The following is a 19,050-nucleotide window of genomic DNA, read 5'->3' as shown; positions in this document are numbered from 1 at the left end:
GTCTTAGTTACTATACTGGCAGTGTCCATTAAACAAGCACCACAACAGAACTCTGAGCTTTGCCATGGCTACAAAGAAAAGTGGAGCCTTGTTAAGTCAATTTAACGGCTTTCACGATAGACAAGAAATGACAAATTATTGTGTAAATGAAGACCAAGGCAAAGAAATAATGCCTTCCAATATTGAAATTGTACTTGATCTACTGCTTTCCTTGGAGACTGGACGTATTTGGAGGAAGGGTCTCTTTCCTAACGCATCAGAAGTCAATGGTTGAATAAATACATCGGCTCAGGCGGGCAGAGGCGGCGGATTAACCTCTAGCACCAAGACTCAGGTGATCAGGAGGAGAGGTCAGAGGGTATTTTTACGACTTAATGCTCTCATTCTCTCCTCAACCCACTATAGAAACAGACTCTGGCTGGAGTGATTTGCATCCAAGACTGCCTGCAAGCATTCATTCAATTCACTAAGGGTCAGCTAGTTAGAAACGTCACCTACCTAAAGCACACTTTAACTTTACATGCCATTAAAAAAAGCCATGCCCCCCCCCCCCCAAAAGCCTCGACCCCCAAAACCAGATGGCCTCACAAAGAGGAACATGGAACCCTGAAAGAATGGAGGTAGTCCAGGGCAGAGAGGCACAACAGGCATTCAGAAGCCTGATGAGGGTGGATTAGAGAGGGCAAAAGGTGCTGTTGGGTGGTGAGGGAGTAACCCCCTAACTTCACAACTTGTATATTTGTGTGATGATTAACATCAATAAAAAACAAAGTTGTTGCAAGTTGCCAGACACTTATGACAGAATTTAGTCTTATGCATAGCCCATGTACACAACGCATTCTCACACCCGAAGCGGCTACAATCGAAGCGAGGTGCCCAAGCGTTTGTTTCTCATTCTAAACTTCTCGTTAACCATGTTCAAGATAGACAATACAACTAGAAACAAAGTGTTGCATGTGCAAGTGGGTTAAGGTTAGGATGGGGGTGAGGGGAAGGTTAAATTGCACGAGGGTAAAGGTCACAATTCTGTGAAATCTCTGTGTTACCATGGGCGTCAGAAAGCGACGCTCTGGCACAGCGTGTCAGAAACAAACGCTTGGTCACCCCGCGTCAGTTTTAGCCGCTTCGGGTGTGAGAATGTGTTGATGTACAACGTACTATGTGAATATGCTTAAACACCAGTTAATGATGTACACTTTTTCCATGAACACAGTTCGTGCCATTTTAAAACGAATCACAACATGAAGTCATAGGAGGAAAGCCCATCGTCTCCCCAGTTACCTCCACTTTGGATGGACCCCAAATATTCCTGGGTGTCTGGGGTCTACCCCAGGGTATCATACTGGCAGGACATGCCTGGAACAACTCATCTGGGAGAAGTCCAGGAGGCATCCTGACCAAACACCTGAACCACCTCAGACTGCTTCTCTCGACACCGAAGAGCAGCGGCTCCTCTTCTTTGGTTTTCAATTGCCAAAGTGCCCTTTCTTGGTTCCAAGCCCTAGCACCAACTCCTTGCTGGGCCAGAACTGGTGCTTTCTAAGAACCACTTTCTTCTCTGCCCTTATGACAATGAAATTAAGGTGTGGAGGTGGGATTACAAAGGCTTAAGGGTTTAAAACATTGTACTGTGAAGCTGCATATGTAACATTACGCTGACTAGGCCCTGTGTTAGTGGAAAAGCGAGCAGATCTTTGAAAGAAGACTGAGCAGTGGCTCTGACAGTAGCACCAAACTAGCAACCACTATTTTTTGGCGGAAAAGGGCTATTTCAATCTGTACCCAAAGCTCATGACCATCGCTAAGTTTAGAAACATCGATTGTCCGATGAATCGAGAGCCTCACGTTGTTGGCTTAGTGCTCTCTTCACCACAACAGACCAGTTCAGTGTCCGCATCACCACAGACGCTGCCTTCCCTCACTCATAAGCAAGACCCAGATATACTTGTGATTAGCTTTCTCCTCAGACCCAGAGTTAGCAAGTTCAAGTTAAAGTCCCATTTGTCACCATCACACACTGGTGAAATTACATTTCTGCATTGACCCACCCCTGTGGGGAGTGGTGAGCTGCAGCAGTGGCTGTGCTCGGGAACTATATTTGGTGGTTTGACCCCCAATCCAACCCCTTAATGCTGCTGAGCGTCAAGCAGGGAGGCATTGGTCTTTGGTATGACCCGACTGTGGATTTGAACCCACAATCTCCCAGTCTCAGGGCGGACACTCGTACCACTAGGCCACTGAGAAGCAATCCAATATCTTCTGATTTGATGAATAAAAACCCGTAGCTCCACAGTTACATGCTCTAGTTAATCATGCTAGAGCAGGTAAAATAATGACAAAGTGTAGCTTCCTGACTGCTACTTGTTTTACTTTGATGCATTTTTTTGCTAATAAACAGATTTTAAGGTTGTGTGATTAGACACTGAAGCGTTTTAAAGATGTTTATGTTAAATACCAATAAAAGGTGTAAGAATGCTGCCCTCAGCTGTTGACAAATGCACAACAACAAATTATGATGCAATTATTTATGATCAGGATCACTCCAAACACATCAATGATTATCTGATATGCAGGCGGGATAATGGTGCGACCTGCTTAAATTGCAAAGTAGATTATTTATTTATTTTATTCCTCGAAATGGTAAACGGCTGCGTCGGTGCTCTATTTTTTTCATGCTCTCCCGCACCCTCCACTCCTCACCCTCTACTTTTGAAATGCAAGGAGTGTGAGTCACTCACTCAGAGTGTCCACTCTTTCACATTACCTGTACTCATCCCCCTCCACGTGAGTCTTTCTGTGTGCCCTGGCATGATCAAAGACAGCTTTGTGACACGTTGTGAGGCATCCAGGAAGCAGGAGGCATCAAACCACAGAGGAGCAACTTACAAGAGGACATCCACATTAGCGAAAGAGGTGCAGATGCAAGTGTGTGTAGGTGTATGTGTGTGTGTGTGTGTCATAAACAAGTGAATAAATTAATTAACCATACAAGAAAGAGAGAGAGAGAGAGAGAGAGAGAGAGGTGACTTTGCCTGTACCTTCAGCATGTCGATGAAAGGCAGGAAGGTGTCCCTCTGAAGTCCATTTTTGTACAGATCTGAAAGAGGAGGGGAGGGCCTGTGAGAGAGCTGCTGTTTAGCCTCTTAATAATGTCATTCCCCCACCACAGGCTGGCAGATAAATTGGCTATTGATGAACTGAAGGATGGGTGGGGAGGTGCGACAAAAGGACGGGGAACCAGAGGGGGGACAGAAAAATGGATTTCTGCACCGGCGGCGGCGGCAACATAAAATTCATTACATTCCCAAACAATGGTGGCGAGAGAAAAGGACTGTCGCCTTTTCAGTGCGGACAATATCCACAGCGGCTCGCTGAATGGAGGTTTCAATTAGCTTGGCTGGAACAAATTAGATCTGAAGTAGCATCCCAGATAGACAGATAAAACAGATAGGGACACACACACACACACACACACACACACACACACACACACACACACACACACACACGGTGTGGCTTAACAAATGCAAACAATGTTCAGATGCAGTTTAGGCCTACAAACAATCAAACAAACAAACAAACACTTTCTGAACTCCTGAACGTGTCATTGATAAAACATGTTGGGTTTAAAGAACATAGATCAATAATTTACTTTGTTGTCAAAAGATATTTCATAAGATCGTTATCCCTCCTGAGTGTGTGCAGTAGGTAAGACTTGTGCTTTATCGATTCATGTGACTAATGTGTCATTTGCATGTCTGTTGATGGTATTGATCAAGAGAACCATGAGCTCCTTTAACCAAAAATCAAGCTATTCAATGAAACGGTGACATTTTGGATTAAAGAACGGATCTGTTGCATGTTTATCATCTTAAAGAGCAGCAAGTGTGTGTGCATATATTGTAAATTGCAACTTTATTGACAACTTTCTGCTGCAAAAGAGATAATTTATCCCCCTCTCTACCACCCTTGAATTACATTAAAGCTAAAAACAAAACATTTTCTAAACGTTCTAGCATAAAACCCTCTCTAAATTCCCCCTCTAAACACCTCCAGCGCTTTCTGATACCTGCATCTCCACATCAATAAAGATGGAAAATGTATGCCTTTCAAGCCCAGTTGTCTTGTATGGCTTTTAGTGTTCCATTAACCTTGTAATTAATACCAAGCAGGCTCTCCATCAAGTTTGCCTGCTTTTGGTGCTTTGTTCTTAACAGCTAGCAAATATCACAGATGCACATCTTTGTCTCTGTGAGCCATTTCGCTGCCACCCACTTCACTCAGGGTTTTCAGACACCAACATCTTCCCCCAGAGAGAGAGAGACTCATCAGATAGCACATCATGCATTTATCTCCACCTTCATCACCATCTTGCTAATTCTTTCTAAGTCCTGGTTTTACTGGCAGTAAATGCAACATCAAAGGCTGAAAACTGAGAAGTGCACCAATGGTAACCCCCCCCCCCCCCTTTTTTTTTCTTTTCTGTGGTTAATTGCAGTAAAAAAGGAAGCAGTTGATGTGGTTGTATGATGATAAATTCATTCGACAGAGCCAGACATTTTGGGATGATGACATTTAGCAACAGCTTTATGTTTATGGACATAAAGATGGAAAGCTGGAAAAGTCTGAGATTTTATGGGAAGATTTAGAGAAAAAAATATTCTTTTTCAGATGTTTACTGATATAACACTTGCTCCATTAGTGATTTTAGATTCAATTTTATTAATAAAACAAAGTTTTAAAGGAGGCAGCAGTATCTCAGGAGGTAGAGCAAGTAATCGGAAGGTTGCAGGTTTGGTCCCAGCTCCCACCAGAGAAAGCTGCTGTTGTGTTCTTGGGCAAGACACTTAACCCACCTGGTGGTGGTTGGAGGGACCGGTGGCGCTAGTGTATGTTAGGCCGTGCCCCACGGCAGCTGTGGCTACATTGTAGCTCATCATCACCAGTGTGTGAATGGGTGTGTGAATGGGTGAATTGTGTTGTGAAGCACTTTGGCAGATGTAGAATCCTAAGAAGGCACTAAACATACACATTTACTATTTGACTGACAGAACCAACTGGTACAAGCTGATAGACACACTGTAAAAAATAGCTGTATATTTAACATAAATTGTAAAATCATGACAGGAAAAACCCGTCAACTATAAAACTATTTAAAACTGTTGATTTTACGTGAAGATGTTGTGAAGGAGGAGGAGTTTACGTATCTCGGGGACTTGTTCACGAGTGAGGGAAAGATGGAGCATGAGATTGACATCTGCAGCGATGCGGGCGTTGTACCGGTCTGTCGTGGTGAAGAGAGAGCTGAGTCAGAAGGTGAAGCTCTCGATTTACCGGTCGATCTACGTTCCTACCCTCACCTATGGTCATGAGCTTTGGGTAGTGCCCGAAAGAACGAGATCGCGGATACAAGCGGCTGAAATTAGTTTTCTGCAGAGTGGCTGGGCTCTCCCTTAGAGATGGGGTGAGAAGCTCGATCATCCGGGAGGGGCTCGGAGTAGACCCGCTGCTCCTCCAGATCGAGAGGAGCCAGTTGAGGTGGCTCGAGCATCTGGTCAGGATGCCTCCTGGACGCCTCCCTTGTGAGATTTTCCAGGCACGTCCAACTGGGAGACGGTCTAAAGGAAGACCCAGGACATGTTGGAGGGACCATGTCTTATGGCTGGTCAGGGAACGCCTCAGGATCCCCCAGAGGAGCTGGTCCAAGTGGCTGGGTAGAGGGAAGTCTGGGCCTCCCTGCTTAGGCTACTGCCCCCGCGACCCGACCCCGGATAAGCAGATGAAAATGGAAGGGACGGATGGATTTCATGTGAAGTTGTTGTAAATAAATTAACTGGTGAAAACAGTAATATGCAGATTTTTCTTTGAAAAAAGAAAAACCATAATACAACTTTATTTTACGCTGACATCTACCCGTGATAAAGTTGGATACTTTATTCATCTATGAACCCATAAGAAATGAAAACACTGAGTTATGATACCATCCACTCTGAAAAATCTCCATATTTTTACATAACAGCATGAATGAGGTCCCCACGTTTCACCCATGCTTTTGGCATATTGCACTTGTGTTATTTATCATCTCAGAAAACGAACTTGCAAGAAGTTTAGTGGAAAAACTGAAGTGTGAATGTAATATTCTAGTGTTGGATATGTGTTTATTTATTTATTTCAACCTTTATTTTACCAGGTAAAATGTTTGAGAACATGTTCTCATTTACAAACGTGACCTGGCCAAGAGGTCTTGGAAGATTTTAATTGCAGGCTCAGCTTTAAAGAAAGCAAGTAAGTTTAAATAGTCATCGTTGTCAAAAATTTGAGATGATGGCTCAAAATAGCTTGTTCTGGCAACATTTGCAGTGCAGGCTAAATTTGCATTATTGGTTATTGAAAAATCTAATCTTTCTGGAGCAACCTATAGATAAAATGATAAAATTATGAATTGGAAACCATCTAAAATGTTAGATGATTATATAATAAGTCAGAAAGAAGTTTTGATTTTGTGTAAGAAAACAGATCTTTGTTCTAAACTAAATTTCCTGTAAAATAATGGTGTCCCATCCATTAAAAACACAACAAAGAATTCAAATCTTCAGATATTTGTAGATTGCATAGGAACCCAGCAAAAGGTATAAGTAGACCTTTTGAGATGCCACAAAAATTAGATTACTGTGAAATTTTAAATAAGAAAAATATTCTATTTGTGATTTTTTTTTATCTCATCTGCTCAGAATCTGTACAGTTTTGTAGAAGCGAGACATAAATGGGGGTTTGACTGTTTCGGTGTTGGGGATGACTCTCAGCCATTACCACTCTTGCTGTGGCGGCCATCTTGAATCGGGCAAATTTCAAAAGCCCACTAAAAAAGGTGACTTTTATTGATTATGTTTATGGAGGTTTCATAAAATCAATCCAGTGTTGCTAACTAAAACTAAAGATGAACAAACATGCAAAGACACACAGAGGCAAAAACATTATCAGCCTTGGCCAAAAGTCAAAACGCAGCGCAGTACATGTAGAGGAGCTTTTCATACCTTCAGGAGCTCTGTTAGAGGTGGCCACCACCACCACTCCAGTTTTAAAGAGCGTCTCAAACAGCTGCTGCAGGATCACAGCGTCTGCAACGTCAGTCACCTGATTAGAAAGAACCAGAGAAGAAGAAACTTAAGTTCAGGCACTGTATGGTCTACCTCTGGAGAGGATTCACACAAGTGTGTGTTTGTCTGAGGGCAAATCATCAACACTCCATATTTATCAGTGTCACTCAGGTGCGCTCATTCAGCCCCTTTTTATTTGGTCATGGCCACACGAGTGCATGCTTACACACACACACACACACACACACACACACACACACACACACACACACACACACACACACACACACACACACACACACACACACTAAACCACTTGAACTGACTGCAAATGGTCATGAAGCAGTTTTCTGCTGAGAACAAATAGCTGCAGCAAGGCAGCAGATGTGGGTTGATCAAGTGAGCAAACCTGAACACGATTGGATGTGAGCCTGAAGAAGAAAATAAATAAAACAAGAAAGAAGAAAGGAGGTATAAAAGCAGAGCTATGCCAGTCAGAACTGGGGTCATGATAGCAGACAACGCCTCCATCAGAGGAGGCCTCATCAAAAAGGAACATAAAACTGTGCTCCTCTGCGTTGGGTGGGCCACACACAAGGCCATGCAAAGTTACAATACATAAATCCAATTCAGTTCTGCTGCCTTTTTCATCTACATCATTTCCATGAATCCACAATGAACAAAGGTCAATGAAAACACTGACGCAAGGACATTTACGAGTCTCTGGCTGTTAAATGAAGAGCTCTAACCTTTCTATTAGTAATCCAGTGCTCTCACTTTTGTTCTTATTCTCTCATCTCTCCCTCTTCCACCTATGGTATTCTTTTGAACACCCATAAAGGGAGAAATCATGTTACTGTGTGATGCCCAGTAGTCAAAGCAGCTTGTATCAAACACATTTGATTAAAACATGCTGACCTACCGACGAGAGCCGAGAATAAAAGAAAATTATTTATCTTACTTGGGTCTTGTGCAATATGTCATTTACACTTCATTAAATGAAAGCAATTTCTAAACCAACAAACATTAAATGTCGTCTATGTGTTGATTGGGACATTTTCAGGCTTTCTAAAAGGTCTTTCAAATAGTTTCTTGGGACATTGGTTGCTTTTGCACCCATTTTTTTGTTTTATTTTGTTCCTGTACCCGATCATGGTGTAGTTTTTAGTGAAATGAGGAAAGCTGACATGCAAAGGTATAAATACACATTTATCCTAGTCCTACCACAATAATCAAAGTAAAAAAAAAACTGCATCTGAGGCTTAAATATATAGAAGAAATCACGCAAAGAACTGAAACAGGACCTGAGTAAACTCATCCTTTGGGTTTAGATGTCTGCTAAAGTCCAGAGAATCACTTTAGAATGCCTCCAAAAGATATGAAGAATTACTAATAAAGATCACTTTAAAACATTACAAGAAAGTATCCATCTTGGAAGCAAATGACTCGAGATGACTTAAACTTTTGCAGATTAAAGTAATAAATGTAAAGAAGTTATTTCTAATGTTTATCAAAAGTGGTAAAAATAACAAATATGAACTAAAACAAAAAATAGAAAATCTTTGGTTATAAGAGTGCATTTTTCTTGTTGTGATCAATGTTTCAAAGAAACAAAATAAACATCACATCAGCACTAACACCTCAAACCAACTATTGAGCACAGCCGCGGAGGAGTGATGGTTTGGGCAAGTGTTTTAATCATAACAACAACAACAAAGGTTGCGATACCGGTTTTGACCTCCCGAATTTAACAAAATATTGTGAATTAGGTTGGAACTCGGCCCAAATTGCTTCATGAAAAACACAACGCCAATGCCAAACATATCCAAAAAACAAGATTTAAACATAAACAATGGTCCATTAAAGCTGTTATGTTATGGCGAATCTGCAAACAAGCAAACATATTTGTGCGGACAACCTCTCACACCAGTGTTCTGTTGCTAAATACGCAAGTGTGTAATGAGTGGAGGACTCAGGGAAGTGTGGTAGCTCAGCGAGACCGACAACCAAATGGTCCAAAAGGTGTTACATGCAGAGGTTTTTAGACAAATGCGAGAGATTCACATACTTTTTTTTTCTGTAAAATATTTATAGCTACACTATGTTAGAACGTTGTCGAAAGCCACAGAAAAAAACGTTTTAAGCTAATATGATTTCCAAATATGCCATTGCAGTGTTAAGTATAGGAAAATACATTACTTCATGGAAATGATAATTCATTTTCTCTCTCTCTCTCTCTCTCTCTCTCTCTCTCTCTCTCTCTCTCTCTCTCTCTCTCTCTCTCTCTCTCTCTCTCTCTCTCTCTCTCTCTCTCTCTCTCTCTCTCTCTCTCTCTCTCTCTCTCTCTCTCTCTCTCTCTCTCTCTCTCTCTCTCTCTCTCTCTCTCTCTCTCTCTCTCTCTCTCTCTCTCTCTCTCTCTCTCTCTCTCTCTCTCTCTCTCTCTCTCTCTCTCTCTCTCTCTCTCTCTCTCTCTCTCTCTAGATGTTTGACCTTTTTCCTAAATTTTTATCTCAGAAATGACAGAAGATGTTAATCAACTAATGTCACAGTGACCAAACAGATTCAGATCTTCCCAAATAGGAAGCCCTGGATGACATCAGAGGTCCAGGCTCTAATCAGAGCCCGCAATGTTGCCTTCAAGTCAGGTAACAGCAACTTGTACCGCATAGCCAGAACTAGTCTGAGGAAGGGCATTCACCAGGCAAAGAGAGTCTACAGGAGGAAAATAGAAGACCTCTTTCTCAACAACAACCCCCGGAAGATGTGGAAGGGGATCCAGACTCTGACCAACTACAGAGGCCACACTCTGTCCAACACTGGCAGCAGCAGAACACAGGCAGAGGAGCTAAACAACTTCTTTGCTCATTTTGAAACCACTGCCCACCCACTTTTGCAACCCCCCCACAACATGAGAAACCCCACTCCTCCCTCTCTCATCCTCTAGGAACATGAGGTGAGAAGAACATTGAGAGCAGTAAACCCCAGGAAAGCTGCCGGACCAAACGGCATACCAGGGATCGTGGTCAAGGAGTGTGCCAGTGAGCTGGCAGGTATCCTCACCAAGTTGTTTAACCTCTCCCTGTCTCATGCTTCAGTCCCGAGCTGCCTCAAGTCTGCAACAATTATTCCCATCCCCAAAAAATCTTCCATAGACAGCTTAAATGGCTATCGACCGGTTGCCCTCACACCTGTAATCACAAAGTGTCTGGAGCGACTTATCTCCAACCACATCCAAGCCTGTCTCCCCACCTCCTTCGACCCCCTTCAGTTTGCCTACCGGGGAAACAGATCAACAGAGGATGCCATCACCCTGACGCTGCACACAACACTGAGCCACCTAGAGACCAGAGGAAGCTACGTCAGGATGCTCTTTGTTGACTTCAGTTCAGCTTTCAATACCATCATCCCAGACATTCTTATCTAAAAACTGCTGAGCCTTCAGATCCCTCCCTCCACCTGCCACTGGATAAAAGACTTTCTCACAAGTCGACCACAGCATGTTCAACTTGGCTCCCATCTCTCCTCCTCCATCCTGCTCAGTACTGGCTCTCCTCAGGGCTGTGTGCTGAGCCCCCTACTGTACACTCTGTACACATCGGACTGTACCACATCCCACCCATCCACTGCCATCTTTAAGTTTGCAGATGACACCACTGTGGTCGGCCTCATCACAGACGGAGATGAGGCAGCTTACCGGGCAGAGGTCAGTAATCTGTCAAGGTGGTGCTCAGATAACAACCTCACTCTGACTATACAAAAAGCAAAAGAGCTCATTCTGGATTTCAGGAGACACAGTCACACACACGCCCCTCTCCTTATAAATGGAGAGCGTGTGGACCGTGTCCCCTCCATCAGGTTCCTCGGCACCATCATCTCTGCTGACCTGTCCTGGTCTGCCAACACCAGAGCTATGGTTAAAAAGGCTCAGCAGCGGCTGCACTTTCTCCGGGTCTTGAGAAGGTGTGGCCTGGATCAGAAACTGCTGCTGGCTTTCTACCACTGCTCCGTGGAGAGCACCTTCACCTACTCCCTGAGTGTGTGGTATGCAGGCTCCACTGCTGAAGACAGGAAGGCTGTTCAGAGGACAATAAACACTGCCCAGAAGATTACTGGCTGTACCCTGCCATCCCTGGAGGCCATCTCCAGAACCCGCTGCCTGAAGAGAACCGCTGCTATCCTCCATGACCCCACCCACCCTGCCCACTGCCTGTTTGAACTGTTGCCCTCAGGGTGCCGCTTCAGGTCAGTTAGATCACACACCACCAGACTTTCCAACAGCTTCTTCCCTTGGGCCATCAGAACATTCAACATAACAGCACCATTCAACCCCCCACATCCCATCAGTAATGTGTACTCATCTGTTTTAAATTGTTGTTTTAGCAGATCTGAACCACTGGTTGTACTTTCTTGTTGTTTGCTAAATGTTTTTAATTGTTTTTAGTCCTTTATGGTTTTTGACATTTATTGTCATTTATTGTCTTGTGCACTGTTGATGGCGGACCATCTGTAATTTAATTGCCATGAGCAATTACACTAAAGTCTATTCTATTCTATCTACCTTTGCACTAAGTAAAAAACAAAAAAGATCGTTTACATGTTACTTCTAAGCCAAATCCTGGCCCGCTACGTGAACAAGCAGGTGTCCACTACACTGTCTTCTCCTCTCACTCTCTCTTACCTCATTCCCTGTATCTAACAGGCACTTCTGATTGCCGTACCCACAGCATATGCCTCCTTTCATACCCTGAAGGGTCTTCTGCTTTTGCATATTAGCTCCACTGCCCTTGCCAATACTTGATTAACATTTGTGTTAAAGCCTTGATTTTGCTGGAAAGAGGTGGCTGAGGGCATCAAATTAGAGCGTGTGCGCGAGTGATTGTGTGTGAGCGTAATGAGAATCAACAGAAAGCCAAGGCTCTGTGTGAAGGGGGCCCCACGTTTGCTGCCACCGCAGGATTTTATTTTCATTTCAAAAGAATCATTTAAAAATGACCTTTTATACAGCATGGATTTGTTTATTCATGTGCCCTCAACATGGGCATCGCATGAGGGGCAATATTGATTGCTGGGTGAGCAGTGGGTGGGGTTGGGTAGGGTGGTTGGGGGAATGGATCCCCACAGAATGGGAAAGGTGGAGGTGACTGATGTACCACTTGTGGAATACAAAAAAACAATGGTGCAATCTCTGTGATATTCATATGAGCATCTAATTACTCGAAAGTCGGTAGGTTTATGGTGAGGCACACAATGTCGCACACAGCAAGACACATGGTGAGACACACAGCAAGACACATGGTGAGGCACCAGGTGAGGCACACAGTGTCGCACACAGCAAGACACATGGTGAGGCACCAATGTCAATGCTCTTTTGATGTGACAACTTATGACCAACTTCACAGTGGCTGCACAATGACGGAAGCTCTGAGACGATGTCGCCTCAAGCGTTTTCTTCTTCCTCCTTTTTTTCACATCCTCCTATCTCAAACCTCTCAACAGAGAGTATTCATTAAGAGGAACCGAGTGAGGGTCGTAAAGGGGGGGGGGGGGGGGGGGTACAAATTACTGATAATGGCACAGTGCTAATGAAGAGAATGGAGAAATGTCATTAGCATTTAAGAGGATAAGATCCATCTGACCCGCCACCGCCAGTCGCTTTCTAGCTCCACTCACTTAAGGAAGCAGGAGTGTACAACTGATACCCAGAGCCTGATTTGCATGGCTGAGTGGACAAGGACGCTGATTGGTATAGACCTCCACACACACCCCTTTACACACACACACAACTCTCCCAGCCTCTTGTTTATGCATCACAAACAACACGCACATGTCTACTTGTTTCCCCTCCATTCACTGGTAGCAACAGTTGACAAGCGAAAACAGCAAAGCCGGCGACGGCAAACAAAACAAATCAATGAGAACGCACAAACAGCGCCGCAGTTTCGAATGTGAAAGACGGGCGGATGAAAGGAGCCGCTCTTGATCCTCGCAGATGCATAAAGAGTTATTAGCGGGAGCAACCGCACCTTCTGTGACCTTTGACCCGCTCGCATTACCTGTAATGATATCAGTAAGAGGAGCAACATTGTGCTGCTGGCAGATGTGCTTGGCTGGCTGATGAAAAACACGGAAACATGTGCGCTTCTGACCGCCTTACAGAGAATAGGGAGAGCTTCAGTAGAGGCTCTCTTCTCTGACACCAAACGAGAGAATAATGAGAATTTCTGCATCACTAATGACTGAAGCTGCTCTTAAGGAGTCTAAAAAAGATGGGAAAAAAGCGAAATGTGGATTATTTGGTGGTTCTGGTTTGAACGTGAGTCAACATGAAAGTACATAAACAACCCAATGAAGCAGAAAATTGAGTTTTAAGGTATTAAGTCAAAATTGTATATGAAGGGACGTTACCACTAAATAACAGCATTAGTTAATTTGGCTATGTTGGAAATGAGCCACTAGATGTCCCCATTTCTGCCTTTTTAAATAGGATCACAGAGAGCTGTTAGTGCAGGATGGATGCTGGCTTCAACTGAAAATGTAACATGATTTTACTTACCTTTGTACTAACAATGTTAACTTAACATATTTATCTACTGATGGACTATTGAGTATAGATCTCAGATCTATAAGTGACTCCTAAATCCAATTTCCTGTTGATTTTCTGTTACAGACTTTGCCTAAAGGCCTATGAGAATGAAGTTTTCCAGTTTTTCATTTCAGAACAAAACATTTTTTATCTGGGAAGCTGAGAAATAACGAAAGAAAAACTAAAGTTTGAGAGGAAAACAAAGTGTTTTTGTGGTATGTAATGGCATAAAAAAGATAACCTTTCACAATAAAAGGATTTACCAGATTTATGTCTGAAATTGTGTTTTAATCACTACAATCAGCCAAACTGCTTATTCACACAGACTGTGTTCCACATACATCATAACTCACCTGTGTGTGTATAGTTACTTCAAACACATCAGAATCTATAAATATATTTGTGATAAAGCAATAAATCCTCTGAGTTTCTTGTTATTAATTTCTGGGCCGGCTTTAAGAACAAAAACACCAAAACATAAAAACAGTCCCTCTAATGCACGTACTCACCTGAAACTCATCAAAACACAAGAGGCAAATTTCCTTGCTGATCTCCATGGCAACCGGCGATATGGGGTCATAGGTGAACATTTTCCCCAGCTTTCGTTTTGGCAGGCTTTGTTTCCTCCGATGGATCCCTGTAAGCAAACGGCGGGCACATCTTAGAGCACACCTGCATCGGCAGCCTAAACCTCCTGAATAAAGCTGTAATTTCACCTGGATGCATAATGGCAGACAATTAGCCAGGGGCCTTTGGGACCAACAGGGAGATAAATACAGGCTCGCCGGGACGTGGGGAGTTTAAAATATAAAAAAGTCATGCAAGCAAGTCTTTGTGGAGTAAAATGGAAGAATAACACCTACGTTTGTGGACGTCCAACATGAAACTATTGAAGTGGACTCGCTTTTTACGGCCGTTTTCCACGTGAGAGTAAAACAAATCCATGAGCATGGTCTTCCCTGTGCCTGAAAGGTCAAGAATTTAGGCAAAAAATAGGTACTTATAAAAACGTACCCTAAAATAGGAAAGGCAAGGCAGCTTTATTCATAAAGCACATTTCATACATGGAGGCAATAAGAATAGAAAAGAACATTAAAATCTATGTGACAGCACAAATGAAATACACACAAATGAATTTCAGATTTAAGCATTAAAAAGGACAAAGTGAAAGGGTGAGCAGTTACAGTGCAGAAGGTGCAGCATGAGAACATTCAATCAAAGGCTGATGAAAACATGAAGGTTTTCAATTTTGATTAAGAAGTTTCTGGAGTTGGGGCACGTTTGAGGTCACGAGGAAGCCGATTCCATCTGTGAGCAGCATAGTAGCTAAAAGCAGCTTCACCCTGTTTGGTTCTGACCCGGGTTCTACCAGCTGACTGTTTCCTAATGATCTCAGAGCCCTGCCGGACATATATACAGGAAGGACATGTATTCTGGCCCCATGAGTGGCCATTGAGTGATTTACAAACTAGTAGTAGGGCTTTGAAACCTGATCTGTAGTTTACTGTAACCAGTGTAGAGATTAAGAGCAGGAGTGATGTGCTCGGTTCTCTTGGTTCTTGTTAAGACTCTAGCAGCAGCATTCTGACTAAGCTGCAGTTGCTTCACAGCTTTTTTGGGAAGACCAGTCAACAGACCATTGCAACAGTCCAGCCTGCTGTAGATGAATGCATGAAGGAGTTTCTCCAGATCTGAATCAATTATGACACCACATTTCTAACCTGGGTCTCGTATATAAACATAAATGAGCTATGAATGCACACTTACCAACACCTCCATAAATGTAGAGACCTTTAGGTGGCAGTAATGGTGGGACGGGTTCCTCCTTTGGGGTGAAAAAGTGAAGTTTATATCATAACCGTTGCTTTTTTAAATAATTAACCCCATAATCAGCGTGAATTCTTTATTAAAAGACACAAAACGCCCACTGACCTGAATATTTATATTCATTACCATACTTAGCCCTCTGGAGGCAGGCGTTGCAGATTTGCAACAGTTAAAACCTGCCTACCTGGTTACTCCACATGAGCATTTGTAACTCAGAAGTACCCCCGAAGGACTTAGTTGTTCGTCCTTTTATCTAAACTTATTTTGAGCCTGAGAGGGTTAACCGACTCATCTTTTAATAAACAGGGTATGCTAAGGCATTAAGCCACCGGCGCTACAGTGTGAGGTTTCATCTTCTCCAGACTAGCCCACTGCAGGGGAGGAAGACAAAGGGGATCTAATCAACAAGACAAGCCAGGGTTCCCACGAAAGAAAAGCATCATCAGAGGAACAATGGGGGGATTTGTCAGACAAAACGGAGAGGACTGGATGAGGCTCCATACGGGATGGAGTGGACTTGTCTGTGCAGCCTGTTTAGCGCTGCTAATTGTGATACGGTACTGTTGCATTGAGGTGCTGCTGGAAGTCATTGTGCTGCCTGCCTCCTATTATCAAAAGGTATTTGCTTAAAAAAAACTGCTTCTATGAGACCAAGCTGAGAATACAGAATAAAGCGAAAAATCTCTAAAGAGGGCCCAAGCGTGTAAATCAATCTGCCCATCAGTTAAGTGCATGTAGCTGCAGTTGGCAAACATTGTGGTTGAGGATTCTCCATCTCTGTGACCGGGCAACACCGACTGGCTCTGGAATTAGATCACTCACTCGTCAGAAGGGATTGTCCTCATAATATTTAATTTACCAACCATTTCATGAGGACAGTACTTAATGTCCAGGTGCACTCGGTCTCCGCTGCACACGGAGCACTTGACTCTGATAAATGTCAGCAATGGGAGATTGAAAACTAAATTAAAAGCCCAAACATGTTGCTCATCCTCTCTCTGTTGCTCTCCCCTTGTTGCGCCTGCTCTCCTTCCCATCAACCCCCAAAACCCTGTTCATTCAACTCTTCTGAGCTGAGCTGGATGCAAAAAGCTGGAAGAGCAACAAGCTGTTCCTGTCTGTTCTGGCATAACAGCGTGTGACTTCTCCCTGACTTCCCAGGGTGCCCTCTGGCACCCTGGGAAGTCAGTAGTGGCTGGTAGCCATTCTGCTACAGCAGAGTGGAGAAGGACAAGACTGTCCCTCAGCTAACTGAGCTCTGTAGCCCAGTCTCGCCTCCCCGATGGGAAGATACTGATTGGCACATGAGTGGAAAGTTCACATGCAGGACACGGCCCCTTTGGCTTTTTAAATTACTGGAGAAAAAACCCATTAGAACCAGTTTGTTTACAGCCAATGATGCCATGTCCCAAACTAGCATTGTTAATGAGGAGGTTGTGGAGAAGCTAAGTTAGGTTCAACTTAAATAACTGTCCTATTTAAGGCCTGCGGTGTACAGAGGGACTTCATGGTGCATGTCTGACTTGAACGGGGTAGCTCTCACACTCAACAATAGGCTATTGTCAGCCAACCATCCGCAAAACCACGCCACATTGGGTCAATATTAAGTCAAGTGTACTCTCTTCACAGACTTGGTCAGTTAACGAGGACAATAGCGGCACTCTCACAGAGAACAGACACCCAAAGATGGTGGTATGACCTGATTTAAACTGGAATAATTGCATAAGTACTCCAGTCTGTGCATACGTGAGAGACTGTGCAAGAAATAAGGTGCAGACGTGGAGAAGTGGGTGGGATGGGGTGGTCTTTGGTGCTGCTCGTGCCTCAAACACCAAAGGCAATTGTCAGAACCCCAAACCAAAAGCAAAAAAAAAAAAAAAAAAAGGACAAGAAGGACCTAAACAATAGGGATCCCCTCATTACTGCATGGGGATGGTGAGAGAGTGAGAGAGGGGAGTGCCGGGACGAGCCCAGTGGGAGGTCTTCCAAAATCTCTGCCTAAACTCTGTGTGTCTGTGCCAGCCAACCCCGAAAAAGAGAACTCCCAGCTCCGAATATGAGACAGTCAGCTCCTCTGACCTCAAAACAACAACAGCCCCTTAGATGCATTATGCTGCTCCATTACTAACACACATAATAAACTTCCCCAAACCCCACCCTCCCTTTGACCCGAACCTTGTGGCTACCAGCGTCGATGCAACTGGTATACGGTCAAGTCGACCCTGTAATTCCCCCAACGCTTAGAGATTTAAACCAAATGCTCCAAAGCAAAAATACTCAAAACAAATCAATGCAGCTTTATTAATCCCACGTCTGCAATTACCTTTTTTTCCACTTTACAGCACTAGCCTATAGTATCAGAAGCCCTCTCTTTTAGGTTTAATTATAAAGTTATATAAAGTCAACTAATTGGCACTTGGGCAGTCTCCTTTAACAAGATGCACACCAGTGATTTAGAGTTTCAGTTAAACTCCATGTAGTGATCAGTGAGATGTTACAGAAGAACACAGAAACACATGTAAAACTGCAATAAAATATACATTTACAGTAGAAGCAAGCTATCTCATCCTGTAGCTCTTGTTTACCTTTCTACTTGATGTGACGTCATCACCCTGAGATTGCCTGCTAACCCCTTTCGAGTGATTTGGTGGGTTCAGGTAGATTTTTTGGCTGTAGGTTTTTAACTGGTGCTGCACCTGAGCTAGCCGCTGGAGGACATATATCTGCTGATCATCTCTTCTCACAGAACCACGCTGAACCAGGCGATCAAAGTGACCTAATACGTCACCAGAGCCACAAATACCCGCTTCTAATGGAGAGTCCGAGGATCTCAATGACGAGGATGAGCAGAATGTCCTCCAGCAGCTGGAACCTGCTATGGACAGAAGTGTGTTAGTCACTGTTTATGTTTAAAAAAAGACAGGAAAACCGTGTCAGCGGACTCTTTTTTACATAAAAAGGCTGATTAATGCTTACTTTTTCCAGATAAACTGCTAGTCAGAAGAGAGGTTTTCTTTACAGTCGGAGGTCGTTCTTTTACTATGACTTTTAAAGCACATCTGACACCTGTGCGGACCTGGTGGGCTGCCATGTTTCAAAACCCGAAAACTTTATTGCAACGCACATGCACGTCACTAACATGTTCTTGTACATAATTTTTTTTAATAATAAACAATTATTCATTATTTGTCAAATTGCTCAAGAGTGTATGCCTTAGCTTTCAAAAAATTATATGAGGGATAGAGCACGATTAATGTTTTTAAAACTTGACAACAATTTATCTCAAATGAATTGAATAATAATAGGAATGTATCTATTTTTTTAATTATGCTACTACTACTACTCGTAAATTCCTCAAACGTCCCCGTTTTAAGGTTGTAAACAGACACGATGATCATTAAGCAGCAGAGCCCTGTCAGCTGAACCTCAGCTGACCGGAAGTAGAACACATGGAACTCGCAAATCAGTGATAAATTACGTTTCCGTATTGTACTTTCAATATAAAAGCTTGTCTTGTACACTTCGTAAGTAACAACAACAAAA

General features: G+C 43.2%; 1 protein-coding gene across 2 annotated transcripts in view; it reads right to left on the bottom strand.

The window, feature by feature from the left end:
- Positions 1 to 18,739, bottom strand: part of afg1lb (AFG1 like ATPase b) — a 32,314-nt gene extending 13,575 nt beyond the window's left edge. The window contains exons 1-7 of one of the 2 annotated variants that reach the window (XM_070542856.1): positions 18,484 to 18,739; positions 18,093 to 18,382; positions 15,448 to 15,505; positions 14,544 to 14,645; positions 14,190 to 14,317; positions 7,035 to 7,134; positions 3,039 to 3,097 (exon numbers count right to left, since the gene is read on the bottom strand). In XM_070542856.1, the coding sequence (XP_070398957.1) occupies positions 3,039 to 3,097; positions 7,035 to 7,134; positions 14,190 to 14,317; positions 14,544 to 14,645; positions 15,448 to 15,505; positions 18,093 to 18,382; positions 18,484 to 18,598 (852 nt within the window). In that variant the 5' untranslated portion in view covers positions 18,599 to 18,739. The remainder of the gene's footprint in view (positions 1 to 3,038; positions 3,098 to 7,034; positions 7,135 to 14,189; positions 14,318 to 14,543; positions 14,646 to 15,447; positions 15,506 to 18,092; positions 18,383 to 18,483) is intronic. The other variant, XM_070542859.1, reaches the window with a different exon arrangement.
- Positions 18,740 to 19,050: the final 311 nt, after the last annotated feature.

The sequence above is a fragment of the Nothobranchius furzeri genome, chromosome 2, assembly GCF_043380555.1.
Source record: "Nothobranchius furzeri strain GRZ-AD chromosome 2, NfurGRZ-RIMD1, whole genome shotgun sequence".
NCBI lineage: Eukaryota > Metazoa > Chordata > Actinopteri > Cyprinodontiformes > Nothobranchiidae > Nothobranchius > Nothobranchius furzeri.
Note: the sequence above shows the minus strand (reverse complement) of the source record. Positions and strands in the feature narration are given on the sequence as shown.